Genomic DNA, 21,455 nt, shown 5'->3' with positions numbered 1-21,455 from the left:
TAATACAATATTTTAAATAAATTTTCATTTTGAAAACCTAAAATTTTTAAAATTGCTTTACTTTTAGATATTCTAAGGTAAACATTATAATGGTCACCATTAAAAATATATTACGTTTATTTTTTGCTTTAGTATAAACATTTGGCACAATTTATTTCCGTAATTCTTGTAAAATAACTCATGGAGACGGGAAACTATGCACCAGAAACCCATGTGCAAATAAGAAATGTGTTTGTCTTCACTTAAAAAATTATGAATATACGTTTGTCCATAGAGATACTGAACACCTTGTATACAAAAACATTGGCCTGTTTAAATTTACAATACTAATACAATGTTAGTTGAATTTAGTAACCATAACATATTTCTATCTTTATGTCTATATTTCTGTCTATAATATATCTCAAAAACGAACTGATATATAGACTTTAGATTTTCCATGACACTTAATTTCCATAATAGTATGTTATATAGTTATGCGTTAGATAAGGCAAAATCGCAATATATCGAAAACAAACTGACATGTAAACCTGAAATTTTGCAAGAAGCTTTATTAGTACATAGGCAGTACTAAATTCCATAATGGTGCTAGGCTCACTACGGGATTTGGCTGAGCGTTAGCGAATATTTTTATATTTGTCTTAGGGGTAACTATGTTGCCAAGGAACAAATAGTAGAAGAATAAATTTGTTTACAATCATGTGGTATTTAAAAACATATATTTTATTCGTTGAGTAAAAAGAAAATATAATAAAATAGAGTAAATCTTAAAAGTCGGTAACAATATTTGATTTCTGCGTTCTCTCGTAAACTTGCAGGAAAATATTTTATTTGAAAATTGCAATAAAATGTAATTTGCTTAACATGAGTCCTTTAAAAGTGAATCTACAACCATAGTGTTTAGCTGAGCGTCGTTGAAGGCTGTCAATCCATACACTGATTCAATTTCACTTTTATCTGCCCGAGGTATGTAAACGTTTCTTTTCTATGCGATTGCGTGTATTTCTATGTAGGATATCTGAAGAATGAAATGAGCTCTAGATATATTATGAATTTTGCATGCAAACTTAGCAAAGCCTTGCACGCTAAACGTATTCTTACATTATTTTATACTGTAAAACACTGCTTATTTTTTTCTATTATAAGTAATAGGTGTATTTCAACACAATCAAAAACATAATTATAGCTTAAATGTACTATCCAATTTTTACGGCTATAAAGTACAAATGTAAAAGTATTTAAAAAAATCATAACAGAGGTAAAGTTTACTCAAGTAGATCACACATATACAATTTCGCAATACCTCGTTAAGCCTGAATTATTTTGAGGTCTTTCTGTTACCTTATAATTTCGAATAAAAAGTAATAAAAGGCTATTCAAGTCTTTACTGATTTATGAGTTAGTGTTTAACAACTGGTTTCAAGCGCTAACTTAAATATTAAATAGATACATTCCCTATTTCAATAAACAATTGTTTTCTAAATGCACTTTAATTTCTTCCATAAATACTGTTTCTATCATACCTATAATCATTCTCCAATAACTTTAATTCTAATAATAACTTACATTGTTTATATTCATTAAATTCTTTATGGTGATGGTTTCCTAAAATTATTTTTTGATATTCACTTGTTAATTTTAGTCTGCATCTAGCACTAGGATTTGTGTCTCAAAAAGAATATGAGTTTGCACGCTAATCAGAATATTTTTACTTTCAGCCTCACTCCATATACTATCTATACATTGAACTAATACACACAGTATACGTGCAGAATACGTAAAGGGTGAACTCGGAACAGTGGGAAGTGGAGCGTACTGATACAGTGTTCGGGTCACAAACACAGTTTGAACCTGCACTATCTCTATTTGTGGGCTTAATGTTAGGATATTTATCAAGTTACACCTCTGGATTTTACATGATGTTCGTTTTTAAGGTTTGGGTACATAAACACATATGGATTACATGGCTTAAAGCGTGTTTACGGAATAAAAAGTATTATCCTACTAGTTTTTATTGCATAAAATAAGATATTTGTTGCGTTCACTTCCAAATAAACAATCCTTTAACGAGGACATAATTGTTTAAGTTTCAGTTCAATTCAAATGTAGTGCTGCTCTTCATTGCTTAATAGCTGACATATTGTCATATAAGTAGTATGCCTACTCACATACATTTTTAGGAAACAAAAATACTTTATTTAAGAAAATATTTACAGATTCCAGATCTAGTGCCTTCTATTTAAAATTTGTTCATTGCTATAAATGAAAAAGTTTCAACGGATTTACATAATTGATATTGAGTTCTGATCTGTTACTGTTTATACCAGACACTTTTGTTGCTTTTAATTAAATTAAATCCAAGATTACTTGTTAACCGTTAAGTGTTAGAGAGGGCTTCTTAGCCCTAACTTCGCCTGGTAAAATAAGACATTCTTTACTTTTTTTACTTTTTTTAAACGTAATCTTAAGGTCTACAAGATAGTGCAGAACAGAATGAACATACAACATGTCTAATTGATGAAACTAATTAACCTTTGAAAGGAACAGCATTTCATACTATCAGGAATTACCACTAATTATTAGCTTCAGATATGCTGGAATACCGTATTCATTATTAATCCTACAACAAAATTTAATTAATGCTTTTTGCAAAAGGCTAATCATTACAAGTTATAATAACTTTTAATAAGATAGAATGTTAAGGCAGCTGATCTTACATTTAATAATGAATTCTGTTTACCATAATTGTGTTTAAGAAATAATGCTGCTAATTACTAAAAAATTCAATAACTGATAAGTTGCGTTCTATTTTCATTTTGTGATTAATTTCAGGTACCGATTGAATAAATGGAACATTCTTACTATGATTTAGCATTGCATTAGATAGAGTCAGCGCAGACACCATAAATTCTCGTAATTATTCTTCTTTTGTTAATACCTGAGTTTGAAACGATCATGTTTGAATTAAACACATTTACTTATTCCTGCATACCTCCTGTTTACGGGAGCGATAAATCGTGTTTCTATTAAAATTATGTTGCTCATTTCTGCAAACCTCCAGTTTATGGGAAGGATAAATCGTGTTTGTATGAAAAGAATGTTTTTTTATTTCTGGATACCTCCATTTTGTAGGAAAGATAAATCGTGTTTTTATTTAAAAAAGTGTATTACTTATTCCTGCATAACTTCAGTTAATGGGAGGGATAAATTATGTTTGTATTAAAAGTATATTACTTATTTATGTTATTATTATAGATATATTGCAATAAGTAGGACAAAAATATTAGGCTGGCATCATATTAATACAAAAGAGCTACCTAGTCTTGGACCTATACGTGTGTTTAGGATCTTTGAAGTGACAGGGCTGGCAAAACTGTAATATTCTATACTTCTCCAGTAATTGATTGGAGAGGGTACGGCAACACAATAAATATGGTTGCGTTGTAATTCTTTCTCCTTAAAATAAATCACTAAAAATACAGGTTTTTGAAGTATAAATTAAAAATAGTTAAAATAAATTCTTAAATTATGTATACACATCAATAAAACATACAATCGGTTAATTATATGCTCTGTTGCCCTAAACAATAAAGTGAAAATTTAGTAACTGTGCACAATTTTCAGAGACTAAAAACAAGAGGCAGTGAAATAGTTTGATCTCACAGCACGTTAATATTTTGTATTAACAATTTTTATTGATTCTACCGTTAGTTATACCTATTGTCATTTCTTATATCAAACAATAGGCTATATTTACTGACAGGCAATAAACGTATTGTCTGTAAGGAACATGAAAAATGTCACGGGAATGGACATCTAAATTTTGTCTAATGTTTTAGTGAACATTCTGTAATATTATCTTTGACTAGCACATACCTACGGCTTCGCCCGCAAAGGTATTGCAAAATATCTATGCGAAATTCCGTGTTTTTGTTTAAAAAGCTCCCATTATTTCAGTAACGCTTGAACTATTTTAGAGGAATATAGAGGAACTCCAAAGTCAATGTTCATTCTTGTCATATTGAAAGGACTTGTGATGTAATATCATACGACTCTATCCTTTATTTAAGTGGAATTAGTCATGTAACGTGCATCAGGTACCCATTATACAGGGTTCATGGTTAAAAAGACCAGAAGTTAATAAAAAGTTTGAGTAATAATTATTTCAGGTTTTGCTCTTCTATTTCAATTGGAGAATTGGAGTTTGCTATTTTCCCCGATAAACAATATAAATAGACCTACTATATATACATAAAATGTTTATTTATTTATACAGTATTGAAATAGTGTTGAAATTTCTTTCGGAACCGATAAAGTTTTTTTAATATTTCTAGCTTTTTTCCACTGGTAATAATAATATTATAGTGCAAAATGATACATCCATTATAACGCATTTTATCATACATTTTTCCCATAATGCAGCATACATACATTTAATATTGATTAGTGAAGTTGTGGACAATCTTACAGATATAGTAAGTATATACGAGTATGTCATAAATTCCAATGCAATCAATGGACAACATTACCCTAACTGTACAACTCACCTGCGCTTGCAATGTTGCCAACCCCATACATCTCTCCCATTGTAATGGTGTTGTGGTGGAAAGTCCATCAAAGCGAATGGATCACTGTGATACCAATCGGAAGATTTATTTACCATACTGACTGAAATACGGTTCATTTCACTTTTATTCGTGTATAAACTCTAACATTTTTCGTTGCTCTCGCTCTTTATAGTTCAAATTTCAATATGTAATGGTTAATAGTATATCTGATTGATACTAAATGTACTGTACTAATCTACTCTAATGTACTTTTACTGCTTGAAGGAACTTTGCACGTAAACAATAACGGTTACGTAGTGTTACGAATTCGTAATTGTATACGAAGTAATTTCATTCTATTATTCTCTAGTTACAAATAAGTTTAAAATCATATATATATTTTTATATATATATATACATGATTTATATGTATCATTTATTTATATATATATATATATATATACATACATATATATATATATATATATATATATATATATATATATATACACACACACACACACAATTTGCACAGTGTTTCAAATATTTCAACAATGATGTGTAATAATAAATACAAGCAAAAAAACGAATTTATTTTAAGAATGATTCCTATATTTTCCAAAAACTTTTAGTGCTAAACACATACTACACCTGATTCCAAGAATTTCTCAATACCTACTACAAACTTTTGTAAAACTGCCCCATACGTTATTTTATATGAGAGGGTAAATTATTAGTTTTATTAGAAAACACCGTACTAAAATAGGCTTTTTATCAAGTTACTAAATATTTGTGTATTATTTTTATGAATATATACATATACATTTATTTGCGTTAGCCGATATACACTCTCTTTATGGTTTCTTTGACCAGAAAACTCTGTTTAACTATATGACATAACATTTATGTCTTAAATTAAATCCACTAGATATTATCTATGATTTCGTTTTACAACGAATAATGTGCAGCAAAAGTGCCATACTACATTTTGATTTTTATTAAGAGTGTATAATATAGGAAGCTATACGGTTGGACATTTATATTGATACTTATTCATTTATTAAAATATAGTTTTTAATAGTAGGTTTCAAAAATAAATGAATAGGCCTTCATTCAATATTTATTAGGAAACAATACAAATATACAAATTGCGTACAGTATATACAAATGTACAAAGTTGTGATTGACATTCAAGACCTACTCTTGGGTAGTGGATTTTGATACGTTGATATGGAAGTTCACTGACAGCGTCTTACGTATTTCCATTTCAAAACTACATATATAGATTAACTAAAGGCTCATTATTATTCTAGATATAATATTTTAAGAAAGGCAGTAAAGTTACTACATAAATAATGCTATTCATATTTTTGTTTGTTGTATTGGAAACTTGGTAAGTAATACCTACACAACTATAAAATTATGTTGGTTACATTATTTAGTCTCTTTTTCAGAGTTTACGATCCCTAATGTAATATATTCGGTAACGAAAATACATTTTTTAGGTTCATAATACATTTTTAATAATTTCAGTATCAAAGTGATGAATACACCATATAATTAAAAATTTAGGATTCAAAACATGTTTGCAACAAATAATATTAAATAAAACTCAAATACCCAAGTCTCAGATTTTTTAAATTATATTAATACAAATAAATTAATCTAAAATTTTTACTTATACTTCAAAGTTTATTTACGCTGTTTAAACATATACCATGTAAACATTATTTACTGAATTTAAGTAACTTTTTCAAGATTATTTTCTAATTATAAATTAAAAATAGATATCCGGTAGAAACACGAGTATAAAACTGGAGAAAAAAACTTATATTGACTAATTAAACACTGAAAACAGTTTATATTATTCTCTGAGACATATGATGTGACAATATAAACATCGGTAATTTTTAAACATGTCCGCATGTTTTGAACAAAAAGATACGAAAATCACATTTTTACATACAATTCATTAATAGTAGGAGTCTAAAAATGTAAAGCCCAAAGTCAAATAGTCGGTATACAATAATGAAATTGAGCTACTTATTAAACACAAATACGTGTTTAAAAGTATCCACTTATATGCTACAGTCACACACGTAAATAACGTAAACGATGAAACATTGAAAACTATGAACGAGAGAATTCCGGAAATGAAATTAACAGTGACCAGTTACAACATATTATAATATACCTGTAGTATTATAAGTTTTAGATAGTACATTTGCTAATGGGTTCTGGTCATTGACTTAATGATATAGCAACGGAAGGACCAGCCAAACACATAGCAACACTTTGTCCTGCGTTTAGACAGTGACAAGGGGATTTCGTACTATAGTACGATATGAGTCTTTAAACAGTGGATCTCGCCAAAGATATTGTTATTGCACGACTCACTAGTGGTGGATCATTGCAATGACCGACCGAACAGATCACACCACTCACCCTGTTACTTGGTAGTGTCAACGGTACGGATTACTATAGCATCTATAGTATAGCATACTGTAAATCTTAACTCCATAACCCACACACTAGTTCTGGTCATTGAACGACTCCTTTGAGATAGACTCTTGCAAGGATCACCAGAAAATATCACATCACTAGACCCTGTGACTGGGTAATGACGACGCTACTTAGTACTATAGCGTACTGTGAGTTTTGACTCCGTGGACCTCACACCAGTTCTGGTCATTAAACGACTCCTTGGTGATGGAACAATGGAAGGACCACCCGAACAGCGCGCATCACTGGGTCCTACGACTCGGCAGAGATGAGGGTACTGTGCCTGGGGAGGGTGCTACTCGCTGCATAGCCTGTAGACTGCTGCTACTCACTGTACGCTCCAGGATCTCACCCCAGTACTTCTCGCTCATACCCTCCAGGTCGGTACGGTTAGCCACGGCGGCGGCTATCGGCCCAGTCGATGTGCAACACCGGATAACAGGCTCACTTGGCTTTTTGGGTTTACGACACAGGATCTGAAAGAATAAACTTAGAAAATAAATTCAGACAAAATATCAAAATACTCCATCATGTGCATCGACTCAGTTTGAAACTTTACAGAATATAAATGCTACAAAAACCAAAACTAGGTACATCAAAACTTAAATATGAGTAATGATTCGGGTATCCGGGAGCGGCACATTACCAACCGCACATGTCTAGATAATAGTAGGCAAGGATAGATCGATTGGTATAGTGTATTCAAGAGGATGACTGGTTAAAATCTCTTATAAGTATGTTTGGATTTGTTTGCAAATTGATTTATTCTACTAATTTCTCATGGCCATCATGGTTAACGTAAGACCAATTTAAAAATATTCGCCAACGCCCGACAAAATCCCAAGGAGTAATATGCACCATAATTGCACTGTGTTCGTCACATACAAACGAATCTTCATTCACAATATCGTCAATTATCAGCTCAGTTCGTTTCCGAGATATCATGCTGATTGATAGACCAAGGGACAGCTCTTATAAGTAGGTTTGGATTTGTTTACAAATTGATTTATTCTACTAATTTCTCATGGCCATCATGGTTAACGTAAGACCAATTTAAAAATATTCGCCAACGCCCGACAAAATCCCATGGAGTAACATGCACCATAATTGAACTGTGTTCGTCACATACAAACGAATCTTCATTCACAGTATCGTCAGTTATCAGCTCAGTTCGTTTCCGAGATATCATGCTGATAGATAGACCAAGGGACAGCTCTTATAAGTATGTTTGGATTTGTTTACAAATTGATTTATTCTACTAATTTCTGATGGCCATCATGGTTAACGTAAGACCAATTTAAAAATATTCGCCAACGCCCGACAAAATCCCATGGAGTAACATGCACCATAATTGAACTGTGTTCGTCACATACAAACGAATCTTCATTCACAATATCGTCAGTTATCAGCTCTGTTCGTTTCCGAGATATCATGCTGATAGACAGACCAAGGGACATCAGCCCCGCGAGTAATTTTAAAACTAACGTTAAAAATTGTGATAATTTATGATGAAGATGTTACAAAATTTAAATGTGTAGACCAAACACATTAGAATTAGATTAGAAATCAATCTAATTTAAACGTAACATTTTGCGAAGGAATTACATGAAGTTATTTCACGAACTGTAATAGTAAGATTCAAAAATAGATTAAATTAAAGGATCTATAGGGTACTTTAGGGCAATGTTGGACCAAATTGAAATCACGGGGCTTATTAGACTCCGCTTCAAAACATAATACTCTTTTATACACCTGAAAAGACATTAATAATCTTAAGATATACCTTCTGTGACAATGCAAAGATGATTTTTGGAGTGTGGGCCTTTAGACCTACATGTCATGTGTAAAATGATTCATGGTCTGTGGAGGGACTGTATTAGCCCAAAGCCATTACGTAAAATCTGGGAGATGGATCTTATTAAGAGCAAGTATGGTGGTATGGAGAATATAAAATATTACATGAATATGATCAATAATGATTCAGGGTTTAACAAGAATCTATTAACTTGTTGGGCAATACAAACCTATTTAATTAGTTTTTTCCTCAATCAGTCCATTTAAGGATCACGAGAAAAACTCAGTAAATTCCTGAAAGACTTTCAATCAGATTGGGTTAAATCGTATGTTAGACTACAGAGGTTCAAAATATGCCTAACCTTAATGTCGCTTCCGCCGTTGAGTAGAGGTCAGGCTCTCTAACCGAGAGTTTACAAATTCGATTTTATAAAACAATTTCCATTGCACCATTTTCATAAAAAAAATTTTTTACAATTATTAGCAAAGCGCAGAAAACTCCTTAAAACCTCTTTATTTTTTAGTCCAATGAATTTATACAAATTATAAGTTTGGCTCACTGCTAGGGTCAACATGTATGATTTTTACTAAATAGAAGACAATTTTGACAGTCCTTGAAGGATCTGAAGTCATGACAGGGAATAGCCTGGTGAAGTAAATCTAAACAGCACTTACTGTGCTGTTCTTGAGTAGTGATTTTTTAACATTATTCACAATTGAGACGATAGTGCAAATGCTGGACTCCTTCAAGAAAGCTTAGCCTTAGAACAAACAATGGTGCCCCGACTGGTCATTCTGTGTAAATTTGGAGACACAAATAGTATAAAAATAATAATGTTAAATGATTTAGTGTTGGTGATATTCGAAACTTAAATCATTAAAATCTTTTAGAGCTACTCGGTACTTTTTCTCTCAATATGTACAGAAAAGTGTAATATTTGAATGATGGGCCTATCTTCTTTTATATATGTACCTTGGAGAGAAATAGTTCCTTGCTGATACGGCGGAAATTGTTGTTAAGAAGCCAGTATAGGAATGGATTCCAGAAACTGTTACTGAGCGCCAACCAGGTGATGGTGAAGTCCAGGAAGGGTGGCATCTGAAAAAACGGGTTTAAATAGGTTTGCAAGAAAAAAAAACATGCTACGCGCTAATGTGTTATTTTTATTGAACCATTACTCTTTGATTTCAAACATTGTTCTTTCGATTTAAATTTTCCATAATTCTTTGGATTACTCAATTCACCATAGTTATCATAAGCAAATATTACATTAATTTGACGTCTGGTTTTGACTGAAAGTGAATATAGTTTTATATGTAAATAGCTTTAAAGATTTGAACAAACTATAAATAAAGTCCTTTCGATACACAATTTGAGCATTAAAGGTTGCATATAAACTGATGATCTTACACATATTTCTGGTGTCGTGATTAATAAGTAAATGTCACACTTATATTGTACAGGATATATAGTCTCGGTTCCGACTGATATAAAGAGCAAATGGCCCAATAAAACATCACATATATAAAGATAATGTGTTTTAATAATATCAAGATGACGCCCGCGTTAGGATTCATATAAAATATATCTTCTGAAGTGCTCAGATCACGGTGGCTTTCTTCAAAAGTTCACAACACCTTGCTACAGAAAAGCTAGGTGAAATGTTGCTGTATATCAGTATATTTAAAACAATTGTAATACTATCTTGTTATAACTAATTATTAAATATAAAATGATAGGAAGTTTTTGCATTTTCTATTTATTATCATTTTATAAGTGTAGGATACACATTTGCAACTGTTACTCGATATTATTATTATATATACAAGAAAATTTCTGTAATAATATAAATTGCCTTTCAAAAGTGGTAAGAAAACGGGTAATTGTAGTTTAGAGGCATGACAATTCTAGTACTTCAAGAAACACTAATATAACTCAAAGACGTTATTTCAGAACATTTAGAAATGTAGTTAATATTGGAAAATCCAGTCGTTTTACATCCTCAAGCATCGGATATGAGTTACAGGTAGTGCAAAATGTGCAAGATCATAGATCATATCCTGTCTGTAACCGTTGCACTTTTTATCAGTATTGTTGACCTTGCACTGCACCTAGTCTTCTCATTACTTTATTTAATAGGATACTCGCACACAGGACTGTGGCCCATCACAATAACCAGTGGAAGGATAAAAAGAACACTTTTGTAATTTATTTAGTTCAGGTAAATCATATTCTTACATTTGAAGCTGCTTAATTACTATTTATACTAGATATTATTTTATGTACTAATTTGTCCTCTGTAGTACTTCACAATTTTATAAAACACAGTAATGACATTTTCCTCACCTTTGACCCTGTGCAAGCGACCACCACCTCTTGGATGGTCCAGGGGGTCACCATGACGATGAATCCCAGAGACATGGCAGCCATAGTTCGAGATGCGTTCGTACTCAGTCTGCGTTCGTGAGCTACCAGCTGTAACACGACTCAAAACTACATAAGAGTCATTAGAAATAACTTTTATTTATTTTAAGCTGTTTAATGGTTAAAATTATTAAAGTACTCTGATTATAGTTTAGTTTCACTTTAAACCAGGCCATAGTTCAAACTGTGAAATATTACGCCCATTAATAATGACAAAACTCATAAAGAAACGTGGTCTAGTACTATGTTAATTGAAATAATTTTGTTACATAATATTTTACTGCTTAGTAAATAGCTATTATTTAACCTGAAATCAATAGCTTATGACCTTATTCAAAGGCGAATCACATCGAAATAAAAAAAGCTTTGACAAAAGCTTTAAAAAGTTTTCCTCACAAGTTATGTGCCCCCTACTACTTATGTATTAAATTAAGGTTTAAAATACTGCTAAAATTAATGAAAGTTGTTAAATACTACAATACTAGGAAATTATGATCAGTCATATTAATTATTAACGATCGTGTTTCAAAATGGGCGTTGTTCCAATGTATTTGTGGGTGTGTGTGTGTTTTATTTTCTTATAAGAAACCCCCTTTGTAAATTAAATTTTGGTGCCACTAATGTTGAGGTCAGATATTAACTGGGAATAAAACACATTGTTTGATTTGTCATTTATTTTGTTTAAAGATTGTTAAAATATTTGGTAATAAGAAGTTACAGCAAGTAATAATTTAAAATGTAGTTTATTGCAAAACCGATGTAATAGCTAGCAGTTACCCACGGCTTCACACACAACTTTTAAAATCGAAGACCATAAATTCGTATTGAAAGCATTTATGATGTAATATGATGGAGTCCTACAATTATTTAAAACATAAGTAATATTATAACTGGTTCTATTTTATATATAAATACAAGTATCAAAAACATAATTTGGTCAAAAGTTTTAACTTTCGTCTGTTTAGATTAATTTTCTATCAAGTGCAATAGATGAGTTTAACTTGTGCCCCGATTACGAAAATATATACCAACAAAAACCAACTCGTTTAAAAAGTGTGTACTTTCGGCTCTTTTAGTATACTTTCTGTCAAAGATTTTAAAGTGCCATAGTGATGCCATGAGTTTTCTTTTTGCCCCGATAAAGAAAATATATAACTTACGTACGACTGAAAATTTATTGTGGTCCAAAAGAGTTACATGCAACCAATTAAATTCACTTTCGGTATAATTTATTTATTTACGTTTCCACAATTGAGTTTACGTTGTTGCAGTGACCAAGAAAATAAACACTTACGTGTGTTTTGAAATCCAATTTATATTTAAAAGCGCTTATTTGCGGTCTGCGATGCTTCTGGTACTATACGTAATATTGAATATCACCCCGATCAAGAGAGTATGTACTTACGAAAGGTTAAAAGTACTAAATAAGTCAAAATGTATATAATTCCACTGCTTGTATTCAGCTTCTGATATACAAGGACGAATATGCCATCCCTTTGCTTTCCTATTAACAACAGTAAAATATTTAAGGAAGACATCCAGTTCCAATAACCTTATGTGCAAAACATTCACACCTTTTTTCATCAAGTTGGGTTTTAGAACAGCATTTAAATAATATTTTCCATGCATTTAGATCACGTTCTTTTCATATTGTTATATCAAGATAATAATTTGACAATAGCAACAAAGATCAATCAATAATGCGAAAGTTTAAAGCACATTCAATTGTAAAAAGAGACTTCAGAAATAGGCTTTCAAATGTAAGGCTATTGACAGAAATGTTGTCCGGTTATATTACAAAGCTTTGGTTCCTGACACTCACTGCTAACGTTATTGGGGGCCGTACTAGGTCGGTGTTCAGGTATTCTGGCATTTATAAACCAACGGGTATTTGACATCCCCTGTTCTATATTTGTAGGCTTTTCTTATAAAACCGAATGCATTATTATGATCTCATTTACAAAAGTAAAAATATCATAATTATTAAAAAAACTGTCTTTATCATTATACGGTGATTTTAGTTATCTAAAACTATTACTTTACGTACATACATATTTTCTATCATGCTAAAGCTCCTATACTCTATATGTGTCTTTTTGGATTTAAAATACATTATATTATACGTCTCTGCCTCACTAGCCTCAAAATTTCTAATATTAATCTTATAAGAGTTTTTTTTATTTAAAAGAACTGTTTACTGAAACACAAGTGTTGCTCAGACAATTTTAATACATAAATAATATCAGCTGATTGGTGATGATATTTGCTAACAAAATTATCACCTTTTCTTTGTGATTTTTAACACCCATATGTTGTTCCTATTATAAAAAAATAGAAATCGAGAGCTTTTTTAACATTTTAATTTTTATACAGGTTTTTGAAATAAAGCCTTTTTCGGAGTAGATTTTAATATTATTTTTCATGACTTTGGGATACAACCAAATATAATTAGTTTTCGAAATTTAATCAGTTTTCATATCGTTAATTTTTTTTTAATACGTTATTTTAAATATCACTTAAGTTACAAGACATGAATAACACACACACACACACACACACACACACACACACACACACACACACACATATATATATATATATATATATATATATATATATATATATATATATATATATAATTTACGTTTTACTGAATATAAAGGTAAGTGGATTGACTAAACTTATGGTATTGGCATTATGGGATTTCCATTATGACTAAAACCTACCAGATTAAAATGTATATTTATCTCCCCAGTTTTTTAGACACATTTTTTCATTTAAGTACAAGAGTTTAAAAAGTACATTAAAATGTGTGGAGCTCATTGTAATGTAGTGGCAAAGTTTTTCATAGTACAAAAGCAAAGTCTTGTATTATGATGCCATGTTTAAAATATGAACACAGCTGAAAGTCTCTATCAGCCATTAGAGTTGGGGGAGAACTTCACTTAGTTATTTATGAGTGCTGTAGTACAATGTATTTCCTTTGCGTAAAAGGATAAGAAAATTAAATAACAATACTTTTACACATCTAAGTAAAACAAATGTTGTTAACGATTATCTTTTCAATAAACACAATATATTGAGAGAAATGAGCGAAGAAGCACGTACCAGTTTTAGAAAGCCATTAATATTACTATTGCCTAAAACTTATTAGCTATGAAATTTTTATAATCCACAATTCTAAATAATTTTAGGTGCCAAACAAATATACACTATCAACACATACACATACTGTTTAGAGCAATATAACGAATAAAAAAGTGTAATATAATATTATATTACATTAAAAAGTTCTTCAGGTATATATAAAGTTACTTTATATTATAATACGCTTACTTTATTCAGTGAAGACCAACGGTTTTCAAATAAGAGTTATTTTTATATCAAATTACCTGTTTATCAAATCCTAATCTGTAATATTCAAAATTATTTACCTTGGAATTTGCTTTTCAAAGGTTTAATTTTGCTACTCACACAAGAACAGAGCATAAACCTTTGTTTGTACCTTTTCAAGGGAGGCGTTGTTGATCTCCTCAGGAGGGCTGGCGGCGGTCACTCCCCGCTTGAGCCTCAACTTGTTGACGTGAAAGGCCGAGCCGTAGCAATACATCAGCACCATGGTGGTAGGGAAGTAGAAGATGCATGCCGCCAGGATACGGAGACTGGCTCTGGTGTAGAACGGGTCACAAGCGGCAAGCCCGGTCATGTTGAAGTAATAGCTGCCCCTTGGCAGCACCAGGGTTGAGAACACAGTGAGAGACGTCACCAAGGTGAGGCTGAGCAGCGCCATGCACCCCTGAAATGACGACATAAGTGAGTCACCAAATCTCAAAACAATTTATGATATATTTGTTTTATATGAATAAAATATACGTACATAATTAGAGAATAAACTTTTAAAACTTGGTACGTGTCCTTCATTGAAATAGTAGAAAATGTAGGGTTTAGTTGCTAGTCCCGATAAGTACAGATATCTGTTTCAAAAGCAGATACATCATGGTATTTAGTGTTTCTACCGCAAGATTGTTGATTGGGCAGTGATATCGTGAGTTCCCGTATTTCACATGGAACTATAATTTCATTATAATGAAGGAACTGCAGTTAGGAAAAAATCTCTTAAAACACCATTTGTTCTCCAAAATTATTATTTTGATTAAAAAATACTTTTATTGTATAATTTGATGTACGCACGCATTACTTCGTAATTTGAATCAATGGTATAGTAATTTTGAACTGATAGAAACATGATTTTTTCGGGCAGTACGTTTCTAAATCTGCACTATGATCTCTTCCTCAGGCGAACTACTAACCTTAACTAAACTAAAACACATAATTACAACCTAGATTAAAATAAACAAATCACAATAGAACGTTGTGACATAGATGTCAGGAATCACAACCATGTTGTGTGTTGACTCAACGCACACTTACTCTATAACATGCACTCATTGATGAACTATATAAAACTGACCAGACGGCCAATAGTAAATACATATTGTCACAGTAGAAAACAAGATGGCAGCTAAAAAGTGAGGAGCCATTTTTATTTTTGTTTCATTCTATATGAACTTCTTAAAAACATATAAGGTTTATTTTATAAGTTTCTATTCAATATTATACTTTAGGCTTCCTTTATAGTTTTTCAGAATTGGCAACCAAAGTGACCAAATTTCTACCAATATTTTATCGGTTGGTCTACCAATGTAATGTATGAAATGTCGATTAATTTCGTTTTAAGTAAATAAAGTTGTTGCTATATTATGTTGGTTTCATCCCAATTCATACGATGGTCTTTGGCTCAACAATGATTGAGTGTTCTGTTAGTCTCTTTTTCATACTTTCTTTGTGTTCATTTCTTCTTACGTTTAATGGTCTTTTTGTCTCGCCTATGTATTTCCTGTTGTAACTACATATTATATTGTAAATTTAGTTTTGGAATCCTTTGTGTTATTGGTTAATTTTTACAAGACTTTGTGAAAAAGGATTGTGTTTTTTGAACGTTGCTCTAATATTGTACTTTCTACCTAATCTTCTAATTTTCTCCTATAATCCCAGGATATAAGGGATTGATATATACGCAAATTTACCTATATTCTGATTTTCTTAGAATTATTTGACCTTTTATTGGAATAAGTATTATAATTTACTAGTTGAATACATTTTTTCTTTTTTTGTATTTCATTGTAAATTTTTGATAGCTCATTCCTGTGGTATTTTATGGAACGTAGGTCTAGAAAAAAATTATTTGCATACTAATAAAAAAACAATTCATTAGAAAGTGATGTGCATTCGGCTTTAATGAAAACACCGGTAGATAACAAGGTTTTGTTACAAAACCAGACAGATATCAAGGTTGTATTGAAAAAACGAGATAGACTATAAAGCTCTGTTTTGAAACCAGATAGATATAAAATAAAAACGTTTTCTTTGAACATTTTTCACACAAATAGTTGAAACTTAGCTTAATTCTGTGCCTAGCTACTGTATATGAGATTGTAGAAAAAATATATCTTTATTATACATTAGAAAATGAGCTTTATGTGTCTTTTGTGTTTGGTGAAAATATTTAAAAATTAATCCATCTGATTTGAAACTAGACTGAAATATAGTCCGTCTCAGAAGAATTGATTTGTGTATGTTGTACAAACCAGTAAAGTATACTCCAAACCACTAGTTTTGGCTTACACGAAGTGAGGATAACCAATGCAAGAGTTAAATTAGTAGAGGAATTCAGTGTAAAAACTTATTACTGGAATAAAATGATAAGGCTCTCCCTTAGATATACAATGCATTTGCTATTAAAAATGTATAACTAATATTTCATTATATTCTCATTTACTCAAAGTACACTAATCACCGTATTGTCTACTAATCGATTAATACTCTAGTCAATTGTTTAATTCGCTTTTGATTACCTTCTTGTTGGAGTGTTTGTGGTAGTTCACTGGATGCAGCATGCAATTATAACGATCCACGGCCATGCAGATCAAGATGGCTGCACTCTGCTGTGTTAAAGCTCCACGTAGCAGTGCCTTTAACATACACATATATTCAACTATAGATACTTCTTGTTGGGAATTTACATGCAGACTGCTAATGTATTCCATAATTATATTTGGAAAAAATAATTATAGTAATGCAATATCACAAAACTACTTAAAGCACCATGATCCTTTTTAGTTAACCATTAAGAACACACGCATTCTAAATTTATAATTTAAATTAACTTACGGTTTTATTACTGATCGACTTTTAAAAGCCCTCTTTTAAAAGGAATTAATTTATGGCGTTACTTTGCTTAATCGTGAGACAAGCATAAAAATATAGTTTTACTACCACACAAAAATTTCCGCTCTAATATAATTATAACCTTCTTTTATAAGTGAAAACCCTGTAGGTTTTTTTTATTTTCAAGCACACATATACTGTGTACATTCCTCAGGTTACAACAATTTACATTTTTGTAATAACTAGGGCCATTTCTGACTTTCAAGATATCAATGTACAACCTTCACTATACTTATTAAAATACGTTTTAAACTTTTTTGGAGAGTACAAAGAAATCCCCCCCAATCCACCCCCCCTTTTAATATGGAGGGAGGTGGATTCGGGTAACTTTAAAATTGCACCCCCTACCTTGTGACATGTAATGTTAAAGGTGTATTCAATAGAAACACGACGACACTAAGTAAACACCCGTAAGACGTTTATGGACAAAGCTTATGGGCAAATAATGCAAAAATAATAATCTGTAGTAACAATGCCAATTTCTTGCGCGTATCAACACAATGCATGAGTGATATCTTTTAGTAAAACTTTGAGGTGCTCAGCTTATCCCTTTCCGAGGTATCTAATGTTCTAGGTGTTCCGAGGGTTTCTGGTGTGCATAGTTTTGATAAGAGGTGTCTTTCTTAGGTGGCATTACAATGTAAGGGGTTATTTTCTCATAACTTTTGCTAGGAATATCGCAGAGAAACTGTCCTTCTGTCAAAATAATGATTCATTTTGTAACAGTGTAACAAAATATTACACCTAGCTGACTGATATATAATTGAGACAATTTAAGAACTAAATGTAGTCTGTTTGTTGAATATAAGATAAACAAGTCAAATAAAGAACGTAAGTAAAGTAAGGGAGGAAAAGAGTATTTTTGTGAGCCGGAGTTTAGAAACATGCAAACAAAAGTTCAAGTGTAATCAGACTTGGATCTAACGATCAGGAAATACTTTATCTCCGTATCCTTCGGTACATATGGATGGCTTTATAGTAGTAAACTGTATTTTAATATAAAATATCTTAATAAAATATTGTTAGTATATAGAATATCCTTGTTATGAGTTTAGAGATGCATTTTTTACTAATATAAGAAATTAATTTATTATGTCTATTATACCAAATGAAATAAAAAATTTGTACTTCATTGTACTATTCATTTCTTGTAAATATGGTTTGAGGCTTTTGAAATCGATCACAATTTCCTTTCAGAAGAGTTGCAATGAAATTGAAATTCATTACACAAATTTTGAACTGAAATTATACAAAAATAATGATAAATTATAAGAAATAATTATACATAATAATCAAAAAGCAAAATTAAAAGTAAAATATAAGAAATTAAAATATATCGTGGAAAGAAAACACAAACAATGGGGTGAGGTGTACATAGGTGTAAAACTATGTTACAAGATATCCGTGTAACAGAACTTTAGTATTATGTTGTCCATTTTACCTAGATTGTATTTAAGCCTTACGTTATTTCCCATCTCAAGAAGAGGTCAAATTGCAGATTTCAAATCTCAGTGTTACTGGTAGCGTTGAAAAATATCCAGGAAGTCCTTTCAGAATACTTGTCAGAATATTGTGACACAATACTATGCGTACCAAAATGCATCATACACCACTCTAAGGTAGGTCATCAGTTAAAGTTGTACAAATTTATTGCATCACCAGACTAAGACAGTACAATATCCTACAGTTATTACCTGTATCTGGCAGAGAATGTCGCTATAGGGCCAACAACCGTATACGGCGGGCAGCACACCGAACGGGGTCACCAGTAGGCCAATGGCCAGGTCGTTCCCTGCCAGAGACGTCAGCAAGTATCTCGGCTGTCAACACAGACTTTAGCGTTCACACTGCTTTACATTTCAAACATTACAGATTGTCCATAATATATCTACACTTCTTTTCCAATACATCAGCAGCTGTACAATATATTTTGTTATTCCCATTTCATACGCTAAAAGCCTATATCAAGTCTATTTTTAACAAATATCTACTAAAAAAAGGTAGATTTAATAAGTGTCAAATTGCTTTAACTCTATTATCGCAGAGTTTGGAAGTAGAGCTTTCGCACTATACTGTCGGAAAAAATTCACGCTTCAACCAGTTTATTCTCTCTTATAAAGTCGTACAGTCTCCAGATTTAGGTTATTTTCTTGGAAAAATTATGGAAACCTTACGGAAAATGGCCATCGTTAGATTTAACTAACATAACTTATATCCTATTTTATTCTTTATTATTCCTATTCCCCCATTTCCATTCATAATGCAAAGAATAGTGATTTCAAACGGCATAGTGTCAGACATCAACTCTTGGCAGAATTGAATTTCCGCGCTACACAACACATATGTGCTACTCAATTTGAGATAAACGAAACTATTGAAATCTTAATAAAGAACTAGATAGAGGTAGAACATACGATCAAACATGCTCTATGCTGTAACGTTACTCTTCCTAAATGAAGCGATACATGTAATCTTTTAGTAATTTAGTAGGAAACACATAAATTTTGCTGTAAACTTTCCTATTCTCAAAAATACTACAGTACTCGTATAATTCCTTACAAAATAACTTTCAGTAAATTTGATTTTTTATTTAAAAATAAATATTTTCATGTTTTAATAACATTAGTTATGATTATTGTAAGCTACGTGTAACACTTTGACCACCTATGTTGGACGTGATTAGATTACACGATATAGGTCTTCTCATTTGAAGTGAGAGGGAACGTACAGCTCTACCTGATAATTTCATGGGGTTTATTCCTGACGATTTAATAGTAACTTAAAGACGCAATGACTTCATAGCCGGCTTAATACTAAGGCTTTATAAAACAATCAAATGTATTATACCAAAGAAAATGTATGCAGCAATGTAGAGATGCATAGATGGGTGTTGTAAATGAGATGAACCGGTATAAAATCTCAAATTATCAGAAGAAAAACAATTAAAACCAGTGTAGTAATATTTATTTTATTCAAGTGTTTCTTCTGGCAGGCTTACTTTGATCCAAAACTATTTATTGTGACCTAGACCAACAAATACATTTTATTTTATTTCAATTTGTTTCAGTTCCCCTTTGATTAAGTTTTGTTGAATTTAAATGGTAATTTTATTGTGAAATATAGTATTTATAAAATTATTAAAATACCATCACATATTATATTAATAAACACTATTTGTATTTATTTGACAGAACTAACCTGGGCGTGAATGTACTTGGAGTATCGGCGACTGTTGATGACAATGATGACTAAGAGGTTGGCCACGATGATGCCGACGAAGAGCGTGAGGATGATGGTACCCTGGACTAACCCTCCGACTGAGGCCTGAGGACCGACAGAGCCGTAGCGAGGGTGGGTGCAACTAGAGTTGTGAAGGACGGGCGGGACCAGCAGGGTGCTCTTCGATGATATAGTCCTCATCTTCACTCACCTTCGTAGATTGCTTTCTACATTCCAATTTCCCAAAATTTTGAGGTCTTTATCTTAAACTTCTATTTCTTGCACCAAATTTAAACTACTTATATCTTTACCTAGCTGATTTACCTTTATAAACATGCATAGTATCATATATTCTTTGGATACAGTTTTAAAGCTTTATTCTTTTGATAAACTATGACTTTTAAAGCTTACAAATTTTCTTATATTTTTATCGAAATATTACTGACATATACTGGGGCTGTTTGTGCTCCAGTGCTGTTATCCGTTCCTCATTTGAGGCCTTGAGTAGACGAATAATAATTTGTTCATTTCATCTGAAACAGAAGAAACATTTCTTTTAAAGACGCAATAAAATATTTAAAATACATGGTTAATTGAAATTTTTATCTCTTATTAATGTTTCTTTGAATACAAGCAAGATAATAATCTTTATTGGATAAACATTGAACTTCTTTAAGTTT

The 21,455-nt window shown here is 31.5% G+C and overlaps 1 protein-coding gene across 1 annotated transcript; it reads right to left on the bottom strand.

Annotated features, from left to right (window-relative positions):
• Positions 1–5,649: 5,649 nt before the first annotated feature.
• Positions 5,650–21,411, bottom strand: LOC124371884 (trace amine-associated receptor 9). Its single transcript, XM_046830255.1, has 7 exons — positions 20,755–21,411; positions 19,251–19,376; positions 17,184–17,300; positions 14,774–15,064; positions 11,191–11,319; positions 9,817–9,942; positions 5,650–7,525 (listed from the first exon to the last, which is right to left on the bottom strand). Exons 1-7 carry the CDS (start codon positions 20,974–20,976, stop codon positions 7,292–7,294), a joined length of 1,245 nt encoding a protein of 414 aa, XP_046686211.1. The 5' UTR covers positions 20,977–21,411; the 3' UTR covers positions 5,650–7,291.
• Positions 21,412–21,455: the final 44 nt, after the last annotated feature.

The sequence above is a fragment of the Homalodisca vitripennis genome, chromosome 1, assembly GCF_021130785.1.
Source record: "Homalodisca vitripennis isolate AUS2020 chromosome 1, UT_GWSS_2.1, whole genome shotgun sequence".
NCBI lineage: Eukaryota > Metazoa > Arthropoda > Insecta > Hemiptera > Cicadellidae > Homalodisca > Homalodisca vitripennis.
This window is presented reverse-complemented; position numbering and strand designations above follow the sequence as displayed.

Coding starts and splice junctions, on each gene's coding strand:
- LOC124371884 (XM_046830255.1), bottom strand. CDS start 20,976: ATGAGGACTATATCATCGAAGAGCACCCTGCTGGTCCCGCCCGTCCTT. Junction 15,065..17,183: donor ACAAACACTCCAACAAGAAG/GTAATCAAAAGC, acceptor TCGTCATTTCAG/GGGTGCATGGCGCTGCTCAG. Junction 9,943..11,190: donor TCGCTTGCACAGGGTCAAAG/GTGAGGAAAATG, acceptor CCGTTTTTTCAG/ATGCCACCCTTCCTGGACTT.